This window comes from Eretmochelys imbricata, chromosome 12, assembly GCF_965152235.1.
Source record: "Eretmochelys imbricata isolate rEreImb1 chromosome 12, rEreImb1.hap1, whole genome shotgun sequence".
Classification (NCBI taxonomy): domain Eukaryota; kingdom Metazoa; phylum Chordata; order Testudines; family Cheloniidae; genus Eretmochelys; species Eretmochelys imbricata.
The window spans coordinates 9,833,905-9,849,651 of record NC_135583.1 but is presented as its reverse complement, the minus strand read 5'-3'; the positions used below and the strand labels follow the sequence as shown (position 1 = coordinate 9,849,651).

General features: G+C 41.7%; 1 protein-coding gene across 1 annotated transcript in view; it reads left to right on the top strand.

Annotated features, from left to right (window-relative positions):
* NECAB2 (N-terminal EF-hand calcium binding protein 2) overlaps positions 1-15,747 on the top strand; it is a 374,877-nt gene that overhangs the window by 310,984 nt on the left and 48,146 nt on the right. The window contains exon 7 of the mRNA XM_077831510.1: positions 9,238-9,356. Coding sequence (XP_077687636.1) covers positions 9,238-9,356 — 119 coding nt within the window. The remainder of the gene's footprint in view (positions 1-9,237; positions 9,357-15,747) is intronic.

Genomic DNA, 15,747 nt, shown 5'->3' with positions numbered 1-15,747 from the left:
CTCATAGAGATCATTCAAAATATTTGTCAGGTTAATGAATAGGAGGACGGAGAGTGGGCATTTAGCGTGTCTTTGAAGAATTGCGAGTCACTGTTGTCCAAAATTTACTGTATAATCTAGTATTTGCCAACTGGTAGTTCATCTGATTGTCTTTAGTGGACATTCACATCTCCATGAAAACTCCCATCCATCTCTCAAATTGCAGGACAATGCCAACTTCACTATTTTTACGCACAGATCTGTATTCTAATTACCGTGTATTATTCCGAAACAATATATCTGCTTATGGTGCTTCTCTCTAGCTGGTCTTTCCTTAGTGCTGTTGAGTAGTAGCGAATCCTCTCTTTCAGACATTCCTAATGGTTTCCACGTTGCTCATTCATTTAGCAGGCATTGCTAAAACTTCCTCGGGATGCACAGTGAACATACATTTGTACAGCTTTGAGAAGTGTTTTAAGTTTTTTAAGAAGTGAATTCTATAATTTGAAGTCTAAAAGTAGGTTAAATGATAATGACTTTGGGCACATGAGATATTTGCAGCCCATCTTACAAGTTGTTGCACATGGATTTATGTCCATTACATCCAGCATTGGAACATGCAGCTAACCTCAATCTCACTTCAGTGTTTTTCTCTGTTGGTTTCAGTTTATTTTATTATTTTTATTTTTATTTATTTATTCAAAGAGCAGAAAGAGAAAGTTTCTAGGATTACATTGAAATATACTGTACATTCTGCCACTTTTAGAAAAGTTATGGATTCACAGAGGAAGAAAAAAAATATGCATGCAGTGTTAGCTTGTTAGTCTAGAATCACGGACACTGGTCTCTTCAATTCGTGCCTTGCGATAAAAAGAGTGTGATAGATTTACCCATGATCCCATCCCTGTGCAACTGCGTCCATTGTGCAAACCATTGCTGATTCCCACATTGGTTAATACTTTGTCTCACACAGCAATTAATAGCCCACTCTGAGTGGTGGTAATGTCCTTGTCTGTCTGCATTTAACCTCCCAGGTGATGGTAGAACAGATCACGGAGGAGCATAGGAAAACGAGGGGGCAAGGTTAAAGAATAGTACTTTGTGCTGGGTGCATTGTATGCGTGCTAATACTCTCAAGTAGAGATTGAGATAGTGGAAGAAGAGATGGTCAGACCAGCAGCTCTCAAACTGTGGTCCACAGAACCGTTGCTGAGAGTGAGAGGAGAGCTGGAAGTTCACATGACTCTGGTCTACATCCTTGTTATCAGCTGCTTTATTCCAAAAAAAGGGAGCCGGGGTACCTGTCCTGGGGAAGGATCTAAGCTAGGAGGTGCTGCTGCAAGAGAACAGGAAACACACAGAAGAGGGGAGGAGGTGTCAGAGAAGCCGGTTCAGAGGACATAGAGGAGTAGATAAGAGAGGGAGATAGAATGAAGAACCAGTCTGGTTAACTCTTTTTCTGGAAAGGACAAAACACTCCTTGCACTGGATTCTTAACAATACACAAGCACTTTTCTAATGTTAATGTGCCATGCCCCAAGTGCTGCAGTTGTCACAGGGATCTTGTGGGATATGAGTGGGAGGTGAGGTGTCCTGCACCACGACACATGGGAGGAGAGGAGGCTCGTGTGACTGCAAATGGGAAACAGGGTGTCCACACGACAGTCTGAGACCTGCTCCTTGCAGTGCACTCGTTGAAGAACTCCTGGAGTTGCCAGTATGGGAGTGTAGGGGAAGGAAAGTGGGTTTTGAGGAGACAAAGGGATGCTTGGCACAGTGGAAGCGGGATGTCATTCCAGGCATAGGGTTCAGCTTGAAAAAAGCATGAATGGGAGAGTGGGAGGAGAAGACAAAGGGAGCCAAAGGATGGGTTGAAGAGCAGGAAAAGGGGAACTGAGAGAGGATCTGGGCCCCTGTGATGAAGTGGGAATATTTTACAATATTTTTGAGAGGCCAGTTTGTGCCTCAGTTTCCCCTATGTGCCTTGGGTGCAGGGGGACTGTTTGATCTCCCCGCAGGCTGAGACACATAGGTGTGGGTATTGCCTAGCTGTCTGGGCCTTAGTTTCCATATCAGTGAAACATCTAGGAAGACAATGGCAAATCCAATCCCCAGCACACTGACACTTAGCAACCAACGACCCAGAGGGATATGGATTTCCCCGCTGCTCCTTAGGGAAGCTGAACAGCAATCCCCCAACTCCAGACAAAAAGACTGGAGATATGTGAGGTGTTGGGTAAGATCTGGCTGCTGGAAGGAGTCAGGGCTTATGCTTGGAGTTTGACAAAGGAGATCAGACAGAGACACAGACAAAGCTTGAACCCAAGGGTTCACTACAGCTTGGCTGAGCTCTGGGCTAGCCAGAATGGACTCTGCTTTAACCTTCAGTTCCCTGTGTTACCCTAGGCACTTCCTATGCTGTGTTTCAGTTAATAAATAAATGCTGCTCTTTTGACAATGCTGCGTGAGTGTCACTGCAGATGTTTGGTGAGGTGCATCAACCCCTGAAGAGTGGACAAGTCTCCATCAGGGGTCTGTCTCAGTTGGACTTGCTGAACGGCGCTCATGGTGCGAGTGAAGCAGGAGTGCTTCAAGCCTGGGGATCCAGTCAAAGAAGGCAGTGAAGCTTACCCAGGAGGAAAAGCAAGACCCCCAGTGGGTCTGGCACACTGCAGGAGTTCCTCCTGGAGACCATTCCAAAGTTGGGGCCATAGCACCAGTCCTGTGGATTCCTTTAAAAGTGAGAGCAGGGCAGTTGATCTGTGTGTGGAAAGAGACCGGGAGGCAGGAGAAGGGGGAGTGACATGTCAGAGTGGCAAGCAGGGAGAGAATACTGCATTGACTGAAAGCGGACGAGATGGGAGAGGAGGTTACAATGATCTTGGTAAGAAAGGACCATGATGTGATCCAGTTTTGGCAGTCGGCAAGGAGGAGGGGGAAGATAAAAAACATGGAGAAATGACAAGATTTGTCAGGAGCCTGGGTGTGAGGGGAGGCCAGAGAGAACCCTGGGGCTGAGTGTTCAAGGAGAAGCACAAAAGGGAAGCTCAAGAAGGCATGGCGGGGAGACAACGTTCTCCCTCTGCAATAGATAGCAAGAGCCATTGTATTTGTGAGAGTATGTTAAGAGAACATCCTCAGTAACTCTCTTAAAAGATGCTTTTGAGCAGGGCATTTCCTAACCACTAATTCAGGTGGGGCAGGGTAGCTTCAAGTGTGTAGGGTTGTGGGTTTTACAGCCCTGGAGCCTGAAGCTGTTTGTCCACGGAACGGGCAATAGCAATGCAGACTTCCCCGGATTACCCCCTCATTGTGCTTCCCCACGGAGTCGTTCAGGCACCAAGTCCACTCAATCCTTGCCGAGTCTGCCACAAAGAGAGCCAATTGCGCAGATCCTTTGCGTGTTACGGACGCACTAGTCTGGGCGGAGGTCACGTCATTTCACACAGGCCTTTGATTAGGTTTTTGTTATCAACTTTGTTTATGTTGCAAACGACAAATGAAATGGCTGACCTAGGGGTGTGAGTATTCCATTACCAAACCCTGGAGACATCCAGAAATTGAATGGTACTTTAGGCAAAAAGCTTACTTAATTTTTGAACATTATTTTTTTCTGTTGCTATCAGGCAAATACACTGAATCTGTGAGTTGTTCTTTGGTTGGTTGGTTGGTTTTTTATGTACAATATGGCAGTTTTGCTTATTGCCAGTAAGGGGGGCTTATCAGAAGTGACGTAGTATCATACATTTCTAAATATACTACACAAAGCTCTCAGGTAAGTGAGGCAGGCATTGGTAATTATGTATTTAAAAGAAAGGAGCCTGCAAACTATCAGGAAAAAATGCCAAGTGCTGTGATTCTCTGTGTAGTGTTTCTTCCACATTCTGTCATGGCTCCACCTCTTCTCTAGATTTCAGGAACATCCACTATATCTGTTTCTCCCCCCTCTCCCCTCATTGCATGGGGCAGGGGTACAAGCTCCAGGGAAACCTAGAGAAATGGGCTGGGGGTGGGAGTGAGAGACCACGGCACTCCAAAACGGAAAGACTGGGTGGAAGGACTTAGAGAACCTCCACCTTCAGCATGAAAAACCAGATTGATGTTGCTCAGAAATAGCCTTCATGCCACTTGCATCCTCTTTCCTGGAAAGGAGTCCCACTGGATGCTGGGAGGCTGTGGAAGATAATGGTAGTGAGATAGAGGACACAGAGAGAGAGTCCAGAGAAACTACACAAGTGTGGCGGCAAGTGTTGCCCTGCTTTATGTGGTATGTGACAGGAGGCTTGGGTCTAGGTTTGTTGACAGCCTGTCTTGTCTATCCCTTGACTTACAGTAGGACCTAGTCACTGTCTTTAGCCGGAAAATACAGAGCCATGAGGGATCTCTCAATACCTATCTGGTCTTGTTTTACATTTAAAAAACCTCCAAGCTGTTCAGCTCTGGGATGGCCCAGGAGTCTAGGGCAAGCTGTTGAGCAAGGGGTCTGAGACTTCAGGCTGGCAGGGCCCGGGGGTGCTGTGAAAACACCACGTTTGGACCCCTGAGGAAGGCAGCACCTTCTAACCCATCCCCCTCCAAGGCCCACAGTCAAGCCAACACTTCCTTCTGGGTATGGTTTCCTCAAGCGCTCATCAGTGGTGCATCTGCAGTAAGTCAGCCAGTGCGGGGGCTGAAGAAGCCTGAGAGAGGAGTGTTGCACTCCTTTCCTCAGGCAGAGAGTAAATGGAGATGATCCGAGAAGTGAATCACCCACACGTATGCCAGAAAAGAACATGATTGTACTGGGGCAGGCAGCAAGGCAAAGTCTGCCAGCACGACTCCATTAAACTGGAAGTCAGTCAAAAAGCCGCAGAAATGGCTGTGTAAAAATCTTTCTCTTTGGTCGGGTCCCAGAATAGTTATGGAACCCCTCCCCCTCTCTCCTGCAATGCCATTTTATGGACGCTTTTCAGAGGAGGCGGGTACGTGAAGAGAAAGCGATTTGCTTGAAAAAACTTGGAAAACTTGTGACTATTGCTCATTCTCAACATATTTAATGTGACGGGAAAACATTTAGGAGCTGGTGAGTGGGCTCTTGCAATATATGCTAATTGTGACTTGACCGAGTGATGGAATGTGCCGACGCTATCACTTCCAAGCTGAGTTTACACAACTCCCTTCCATAAACTATGGGGCCAGTGTTAACACTGAGGCACTCTTTCATAGCTGAAGCTCTTGGAATTTGTTCTTCTTGTCCCGCAAACTGTGGAAACATTTGTATGCAACATTTTTGACCAATAATTGTGTCCATATTATTCTGCCAGGATGTATCAGTGTAAGGTACTAAGCATGGAATTCAGATGGCTATATTTTATCTAATCAATATTGAAATGAGGTTATTTCTTTGTAATACAGTAGTACCTGGGGAGGACACCAATGAGATGTGCTAGGCATTGAACAAACACATTAGGGAGACCCTGCCTCGATGAATTTACAGTCTAAACAGACAAGACAGACCAAGGATTGGGAGAAAAGTATTCTCCTCCTCCACATTTTGCAGAAGGGTAACAGGGGCATGCAAAAATTAAGTCATTTGCCCAAGCCAAGGACACACGAAGTCTGTGGCAGAACTGAGAATAGAATCCAGAGTCTCTGAGTCCAGTCCCTTGGCCTGATGTCTTTACTTCCCATAGGAAGTAGATCTTTTTCGCTACAGTGTATTCTTTGAAGAGCCAGGCTTCCAAATTGAACATTGTGGGTCAGTAAACTGATGACTAGAACAGAGTAAATTGTGAGGAAAAACTTACCATGAATATTTATTAGTTTTCAAATGGGAATGTCAGTTCAATCCATTCAGATTTTATTTCCTCAACCATTTGAGGGGTCAAGCTTTACATACTCATGAAAAGCTAATTATGAGCTTGAATATTCTAAGTACTGCGTTTGGGATGGTAATTCTTCTATGCATGTTAGTTAGTGATGTTTTCCAATCAGGGAACAAAAAAAAAAAAGCCCATGTCCTAGGTTACTAACCAGTTGGGAACAATTTTTGTAATGTGAATATTAGATATTTTCAATTAACCGTCAACCAGATATTCAGATAGTGGAAAAATTGCAAAAGAATTTCATGAACAAGTTGGAATAACAGATTGTGACCGGAGACCCAGGGGAGCCAACTGCGGTCACTCAATTAGGGTGAACTGCAAAGAATGGGGCAGACAATCCTCAAAGCTGGTGGATATTCCAAAACTTAGATTTACCAAGCCAGCACAAAACAGCTTCTATAATATCTCACTGGTTACTCAGAAGACAACAACACAGTTCCCTTAAAGTAACCCAGCCGTAGGCCTCCATCCAGACACCCAAGTCAAATATGATAAGGATTACTGAAAATCTTATTCATCATATAAAAAAGTTCTGCCAGTCCCAAAGGATCAGACACATTACCTCCAGGTTAATGAATATTCCAGATCTTACCCAAATACACGCTTACAGCCAATTCTTATTAACTAAACTAAAATTTATTAAAAAAGAAAAGAGAGAGAGAATTGGTTAAAAGATCAGTATACATACAGACATGAGTTCAATTCTTGAGATTCAGATTCATAGCAGAGATGGTGAGCTTTGTAGTTGCAAAGAGTTCTTATAGAATTAGTCCATAGGTTATAGTCCAATGTTTATATCCAGGCTGGTCCAGTGAGAACTGGGATCTCAGTCCTTATGGTTTAGGCTTCCCCTGCATGAAGCGTCAAGCAGATCTGAGATAAAAAGGATTGGGACCCAAACATCTTTATACTTTAAGAAGTTTCAGGACTTCTTGTGACAGCTCAGAGTCCTTCGGTGAACAATAGGCACTCATGGGGACTTTGAAGTGGACCCATTTCCTGAGCATCACCAGTAATTATCCACACAGATTAACATAAGGCAATTCCCTGTTTTTCCACCATTAGCAGATGATTTGCTGTACCTTTCAAAGAGAGATGAATACAGGGATATCTTATGTTTACAGTTCATTTAAATGTTAAGATGTCCTTTTGATCTCTGAATTAACAGAATACAGCATAGACAGGGACTGATTACATTGTTGACCTCTACTAATATATATGTAAAACACAAACATTATTTCCCCATATGTCTTTAAGGTTGTTGAATTTGAGTCATTTATCCTGCTGGACGCTTAACTCTTTCTGGCCATGTGTCATATTTCAGGAATATGTCATGAACAGGAAAGAAGGGTGAAATCTGATGAATAATGGAGGGAACATTATTTACTTGGTTCTAGATAAGGCACAACACTGACTTCTCAGTAGCATACAGTATCACGGGGTCTGTTCAGAAAATACTCACTCTGCTGTTTCCTGACTTATCAGCGAGCTCTTTAAAAAAAAATAAAATAAATAATCACAACCCCAAACTGCCTCCTGACTGTTTTGGGGAATAAGTGTTGAGTGTGTCTCGTGGTGTCACATATTATTGATTGATTATCAGTATTCAGACAACTACTTCAATATTTTCACAAATTTTAGCATAAATATTTGTCTATGTCAAGAGTTCCTGTCATCCATTCCAGGGAGCAAATGCATTTGCAACTGGAATCGGTTCTGAATGATTTATTAACCAGAAAAAATGGACTGAATTTGTAATGAAAATTATTCAAAATAAATAGTTCAAGAAGCTCTGCTTATCAAGCACATCCTGGTCTTCAAATAGACTTCTCATTGAAAGCATCTGTTTGCCATCAGCGGAGTTAAGCGCATGTGTATGATTGCGCTCATTTCATAAATCACCATTTAGATGCATGTTTTGGGACAATAACACAAATGTAACTAATTGGACTGGGTTCAGTGAGTCTAATAAAAGACTTTTTGAGCCCCAAAAGTGAATTCTGGATCCACTTATTTTAATCCTTTTCCATTCTCTGTGTACCAAACAGAGATTTTTTTTTCTCCATCTCACATACAGTTTACAGCTTCTTGCAATGATTCATAAAAGCCACATGACTTTCATGACCTTCATATAAGCTCATATAATAAAAAGGAATACACATTTCCTATGTGCTGGTTAAGGCTTCTTTTTTAAAATGTGTGTGTCCCTAGAGATGATTTAAATGTTAAATTCCCCATCATAGCTGATGTAATATTGCTTATTGTAAACATTTTAAACAAGCCACCCCAGAGGTCTGCTCTTCAGAGGAAGTAGGAAAAAGCCCATAATACACCTGGTCTGTTGTGGAGGGTTTGCATATAGGTGGAGACAGAAGGAATTCCTTCCTGTTTTCTGCAGCAACTAGTGCATCTCTTGCTTGTTTTGATCGAGCCCAAGTTTTCTGAACTTAAGGACACACTGTAAGATCCATCTCTCTTTTCTCAAGCTTCTGCCTGGGAGATGAGGGGAAGAGAGGTGGGGAGGTTGACTTTCAGTTCATTTGGTTGGATGTGCCCATTTTTTCTTTTATACCTCCGTCCCTAAGAGTTGTATGTGGTGGTCATAGCTGTGTGTGTGCCCTGAAACTTCTGCAATATCAAAAGATAAAGGGAGGATTTTCAAAAGTGCTCAGCCCTGGCCTAACGCTGCTCCCAGTGCAGTCAATGGGAGTTGTACTATAGACTTCAAAGGGAGCAGAGTTAGATTGCTGCTGTGCACTTGTGAAAATACTGTAGTTCACTGGACACTGAATTTGTAGCCAGATGGAGGAAACAAGAGGCTTTTGATTTGCTGAGGTCCTGTCCTATCACCGTTCAGCAGGGCATGTCATGGCAAATGCCATAAAACCTCAGAGTTATGAACACCAGAGTTACTAACTGATCAGTCAACCACACACCTCATTTGGAACTAGAAGTACGGAATCCAGCAGCAGAGATGACTTAAAAAAAAAAAAAAAAAAAGAAAAAGAAAATACAGTACAGTGTTAATGTAAACTACTAAAAACATAAAGGGAAAGTTTAAAAAAAAAAAGTTTTGACAAGGTAAAGAAACTTTCTGTGCTTGTTGCATTTAAATTAAGATGGTTAAAAACAGCATTTTTCTTCTGCATGGTAAATTTCAAAGCTGTACCAAGTCAATGTTCATTTGTAAACTTTTGAAAGAACAGCCATAGCGTTTTGCTCAGAGTTATGAACATTTCAGAGTTACAAACAACCTCTATTCCCAAGGTGTTCATATCTCTGAAGTTGTACTGTGTTTGAAACATATTTTTATGAATATAGGGAGGTGACAAGGGTTACCTAGAGTGTGTTCTATTATCGTCTCTTTAATTATCTGTATGTTCTTGAATTGCAGAGGCTACCACAGTAAATCTGGCCATGGTGTAATGGATACCTGGTATGACAACCCTGTGCCTAGTTATTCCCCCAATAACAGAATCGTGGCCAAGGAGCACAGGAAAAGCTTCCAGACTGGTGAGTATTTTATATGTTCTTTGCATTTTGATACTCTGTCGTATAGGCCTTTGGAAAGGTCGGACTCACTGCTAACCCGCCTCTTCGTGGCTGGGAATAGTGTAGGCATTTCTCTGCTTGCTACCGGCATTGCACACAACGGAGTCATAAAAGTCCTCCCCCATACAAGTCAAAGAGCTTGGGCTTGGATCAACGCTCATATTTTTAGGGTTGATTTAGAAGCTGAATTAAAGGCTTGGCATCCATAATCTATAACTGATCTTATTAATGTCCCCAGGGCCGGCTCCAGGCACCAACATTCCAAGCAGGTGCTTGGGGCGGCACTGAGAATGGGGCGGCCGTCCGTCCGTGTCCCGTGGCGGCAATTCGGCGGCGGCTGCTTGGGGCAGCAATATTGGTAGAGCTGCCCCTGAATGTTCTATACAGCACCAGCAATGTGTTCTTTCTGCCCCCCCTTTGTTCCCAGCAATACTTTTAAACAAATGCACCCTATCTGTACATTTAGTCATGATATTATCTAGATGAGCCTTCTAAGTTAGTTATCAAACATAACTCCTAAGAAAGTAAAATTTTGAACTACCTGTATTGTTTCTGCATAAAGGTTCCATTCTTCCCCAATTGTCTTTCTTGTGAAGATTTGTTTTAGCCAGTGAGAACTTAAATCCCCAAGTATCTCCCCATTCTGAAATCACCCTGAGCACTTCCTGGGTTCTCTCCACAACTCTGTTAAGTCTTCTGTGTTCGGCCTGTATAGCACAGTCAACCGCAAATAGAGCAATACCTATTCCTGCTCGTATACTCTCTGGGAGATTATTAATCATAATGTAAAACAGGGCGGGGCTGATAACACTCGCCTGTGGAGTGCCATTAGTAAGTTTATATATAAGGTTAACATTCTGTCACAGGTACTTTTCATAAAAATCAGGGACAGATCATGGGCAATAAACAAAAAGTCACAGAATCCCGTGACCTGTTGCTGACTTTTACTAAAAATACCCCGGAGGAGGACTGATTCAAACCCAGCTGCTGCTTTGGCGGCCCGGGGACTGAGGCTCCAGCAGTCAGGCTGCCCACCAGCTGCTCCATCATTTCCGGGGCTGACAGCTGCTCCAACCCTGCCCCGGAAGAAGTCCCAGAGATCCCAGAAAGTCACAGAATCCGTGACCTCCATGACACAATCGTATCTTTATTTATAAATATTCAATGTATTGCAATTGCCAGATTCTATCACATAAGAAATCTCTTATGCACCAGAACATTCTTCCTTTTATTCCAATTGTGGCTAGTTTACACAGCAAGTCTTCCCTCCATGGCATGTCATATGCTTTTTCAGTGTCCAGAAAGACAGCTACCATAAACCCTCTGTTCCTTGTGTTTTTTTGTATTTCTGTTTCTAATCTTACAATATGATCAACTGTGCACCTACCTTTCCTGAAACCCTTTGCACCGTTTACAGTTTCAAGAATGCTACGAATCTCTCATTTATCACTCTTTCCATAATTTTGTCCACACTTGCTTCCATTCTGCCAGTAGTATTCCTTTTCTCCGTGTATTATTATATAATTTCAATAAAACTCTTGAAACTCTCTTCTGCTAAGTATTTAAGCATTGCATTACTTATGCTATCTTGACCTGGAGCTGTATTTTTACTTTTGTCTATAGATTTTTTGAGTTCCTGGATGCTGAAATTTTCATTCAGTTCATCATCTTTATGTTCTGTCCAGCCATGTAAGAGCTCACCATTTTCTTCAGCACACATTCTTTTCCCCTCCACATTTGCAGGAGACAATGCTGCCCGCTTGTTTTTTTTGTTTGCAATGTCACCTGAAAGTCAGAACAGGCGTTCTCAGGGCACTGTTGTAGCCAGAGTCGCAAGATATTTGTGTGCCAGATGTGCATGCTTCAACCACCATTCCAGGGGACATGCGTCCATGTTGATGACAGGTTCTGCTCGATAACCATCCAAAGCAGTGCAGACTGACACATGTTCATTTTCATTATCTGAGTCAGATGCCACCAGCAGAAGGTTGATTTTCTTTTTTGGTGGTTCAGGTTCTGTAGTTTCCGCATCAAAGTGTTGCTCTTTTAAGACTTCTGAAAGCATGCTCCACACCTCCTCCCTCTCAGATTTTGCAAGGCATTTCAGATTTTTAAAACTTGGGTCAACTGCTGTAGCTATCTTTAGAAATCTCACATTGGTGCCTTCTTTGCGTTTTATGAATTCTGCAGTGAAAGTGTTCTTAAAATGAACAACATGTGCAGGTTTCAGAGTAACAGCCTGTTAGTTAGTCTGTTAGTTAGTTAGTCTGTATTCGCAAAAAGAAAAGGAGTACTTGTGGCACCTTAGAGACTAACCAATTTATTTGAGCATGAGCTTTCGTGAGCTACAGCTCACCACGGTATGCATCCGGTGAAGTGAGCTGTAGCTCACGAAAGCTCATGCTCAAATAAATTGGTTAGTCTCTAAGGTGCCACAAGTACTCCTTTTCTTTTTGCGAACATGTGCAGGGTCATCATCGGAGACTGCTATAACATGAAATATATGGCAGAATGTGGGTAAAACAGAGCAGGAGACATGCAATTCTCCTCCAAGGAGTTCAGTCACAAATTTAATTAGCACATTATTTTTTTAACAAGCGTCGTCAGCATGGAAGCATGTCCTCTGGAATGATGGCTGAAGCCTGAAGGGGTATACGAATGATTAGCATATCTGGCACGTAAATACCTTGCAATGCGGGCTACAAAAGCGCCATGCAAATGCCTGTTCTCACTTTCTGGTGACGTAAATAAGAAGAGGGCAGCATTATCTCCTGTAAATGTAAGCAAACTTGTTTGTTTTAGCGATTGGCTGAACAAGAAGTAGGACTGAGTGGACTTGTAGCCTCTGAAGTTTTAAATTGTTTTTTTTTATCGAGTGCAGTTATGTAACAAAAAAAAATCTACATTTTTAAGTTGCACTTTCAGGACAAAGAGATTGCACTACAGTACTTGTATGAGATGAACTGAAAAATACTATTTCTTCAGTTTATCATTTTTGACAGTGCAAATATTTGTAATCAGAATATACACTTTGATTTCGATTACAACACAGAATGCAAGGTATATATGAAAATGTAGAAAAACATCCAAAAAAATCCCTAAATTTCAATTGGTAGTCTCTTGTTTAACAGTGCAATTAAAACTGCGATTAATCATGATTCATTTTTTGATCTCGATTATTATTTTTTTTAGTTAATCACGTGAGTTAACTGCGATTAATCGACAGCACTAATCATTTACTATAAAACCAGGTATACATTTGTTTTTATTCCGTATCCCATTCATTCTTTTAACTTGTTTCTCTCTCTGAAACCTCAGAATCTTTGTTCAATTTTCCACAATGCATTCTCCAACTCTCTTACATGGCCTTTTTAATAATTCTTTGTGCCACAGCTTTATACCTGTTATAATTCATTAAGTTCTTGCTATTTATTGTATTTTTGCTTGTTTGTATGCCTTATTTCATTCTTTAATTGCTGCTTTACAATCTTCATGCCGCCAGGGATCTGGATTTCCGAGTTTGTGGCAATTAGATGTCTTATGTATAGCTAGGTGGCTGCTGCAACAACTCCCTTTATTATATTATCATGAAATTCCTCTAGATTATCACTTATTCAATGGCACTTAGAAACTCTGCACATTCACTCTTAGAGAGTTCCCAGTTTGCTTTTCTAAGGCTCCAGGTAGGAATCCTTTCAGTGTTTTCAACACTACCGTGGTGTGGATATATAATTTAGCATAGGGATTCTTTATTGATTTCCCAGATGCATTTACTTGCTACATTACTTGTTGCAATTCCCATATCTAAACATGAAACTGTTCCATCCACCGAATTAAACCTAGCAGTTACTCCAATATCGAGCAATGCCAGTTTGTGTATGTCAATGAACTGTTTCAGGCATTTGCCATTATAATGAGTTTTCCTACTTCTCCATAACTCATTATGGCTATTAAGGTCTCCACAAATAGTATACCGGCCTTTGGCATGGTTGGCAAACTCTTCTTGTTCTAGGTTGTCTAGCATTTTACATGGGTATAATGCTAGACAACCTAGAATATAAAGGTACTCTTATTCTGCAGAGGAATCTCAACAGCATTGCACTCAAAACTTAAGTTCTGTACTTCTATGTTACCATAACTACGACCTTCCTTTCTAAATATACAGATCCCGCCTCCTCTTGTTATTTCTCTGTTAAGTCTGTGTCCCGCTGTCTGGAGTGGCTCACGATTGTGAGTGCCTACGTTAGGACTAGGGTGACCAGATGTCCTGATTTTATAGGAACAGTCCTGATATTTGGGGCTTTTTCTTATATAGACATCTATTACCGCCGTCCCAATTTTTCAGACATGCTATGTGGTCACCCTAGTTAGGGCAAACTGTCCAAAGCAGGGCAGACACCCCCAACTGCTGGTATGTTCTATCATTCAATTTTACCAAGCCACTAACAAATGGGAATGCCTAAATTACTACAACAGTCTTATAATGGAGTCACAGACAGTCCCCTTAGACACTCCAGACTCTATCTTGCCACCCAGGCAAGCTAGAATATGCAATAAATGTACGCAGTGTAGTTGTGACAGTGTTGGTCCCAGGATATTAGAGAGACAAGGACCCACTTCTATTGATGTGTGTGTGAGAGAGAGAGAGAGGCTTTCGAGCTACACAGAACTCTTTCAATAAAAATATTACCTCACCTACCTTGTCTATGTGATAAATGGTCACTTACACCAAAAATCACAAATCCCAGTTACAGCCAGTCCCAAGAGACCAGTCACTCCCACAGATTGATTTGCATCCCAGATCTCACACCAGAGACAATGCTGGTAGCCAATTCTACAGTGAACTTACTAAAGGTTCATTGGCTAAGAAAAAGGAATGAGAATTATTGAGAGGGCATGGAAGTAAAATATATATGAACAGGTGAATCACACTCTATAATTTCAAAAGGTAACAGAGACGTAGTAATCTGTCAGTTTCCCCAAAATCTTTTAGGGCTACTCAGAGTAACTCTGAGGATCTGATCATCTTGTTCAGTTACTTTGCCCTGTTAGAATCCAAACAGTCCAAAGATGAAGAATTTTTCCTTGTGTCCATACTTACAGCGGCTTCTGACAGAAAGCAAGTTCCAAGGGTAATTACATTGTTACATGGGCTCTTTGAGGACGAGACAGAGGAGCGCATTTAGAGTCTTTGATCTCCGTTCATCACACACACAAAGACCACTTGCTTTGAAATGTGCTAGAATTACTACTTTCCTATTAAAGATCTTCATTTGCATTATACAAGGCTTCTTTCTCATTTGATGGGTTATTTAGTTACAGGGGAATATACAATGTAAAGGTTTGCTATTACATTATAACAGGATACAGATAAGTGAAAACAATTCATACAGAATCCCATTGAAGTTGAAACACAAATACATTCTTATACATTAAACAGTCTATATTACTATACAAGTGAATTGGCTTGGTTTCCAGCTGTTCTGCTGTAAGTGGTCAGTGAGGCCTGGGGCTTAGGCATGAGCTGGCACCTGGTCTGTGAGTGCATAGTCTGATTACATCATATCCTAGAAGTCTAATCATAAGTTTTCTCACTCACCATGTTTCTTGTACACATATTGCACCAGGTTTGTTTTCCATTTCAAACGCTGTTTTCTTTAACTCCTGGCCATGTGTTATTACGCTATGTGTGTTAAAGCAGAAAAACTATTAGAACCATGTTGTTTAAACTACATTATTACCTTCATTTAAAATTGCATGAATATGATCTATTGGGAGATTGACCATATGCAATACTTTTCTGCCACTTTTGTTATAATGTTCATTCTTTCAGTCTTCTCCCCTGTCTGTAAAGTACAATTAATCACTTGTATCATAAATGCTATACATTTCTCTTTGCCTACAAGCAGGACATCTTCATCTGTTCCCCTTATATTATCTGTCCTTCCCTGAATTGCATGTCATTGTCCCAGCCGCTCTTCTCCATCACTGGCTCTTTCCTCCTCCTCCACATTTCACTGTGAATATCTTTCGGTGGCTTCTGCATAGAATATTTTATGGATTGTTTGAATTTTCTGTATCTCTCTAATTCGTTCCACTGCCATGCACCCTTTGAGTGCTGCACTGTGCTTATCCCCACAGGAGCTGCATTGTAGTTTTGGTCCTTACATACGATTCTCATATGAGTGTTCTCCTCTGCAAGTACCACACCTCATTTCCCCCTTTCAGGCAGCTGCACCTGCCCAAACCTTTGACATTTATACCGTCTCAAAGGACCCTGGTTACATGGCTTAATCCGGAAGAGCTGATATCCTATATTAACCCTATCAGGTGGCGTTGCACCTTTAACTTT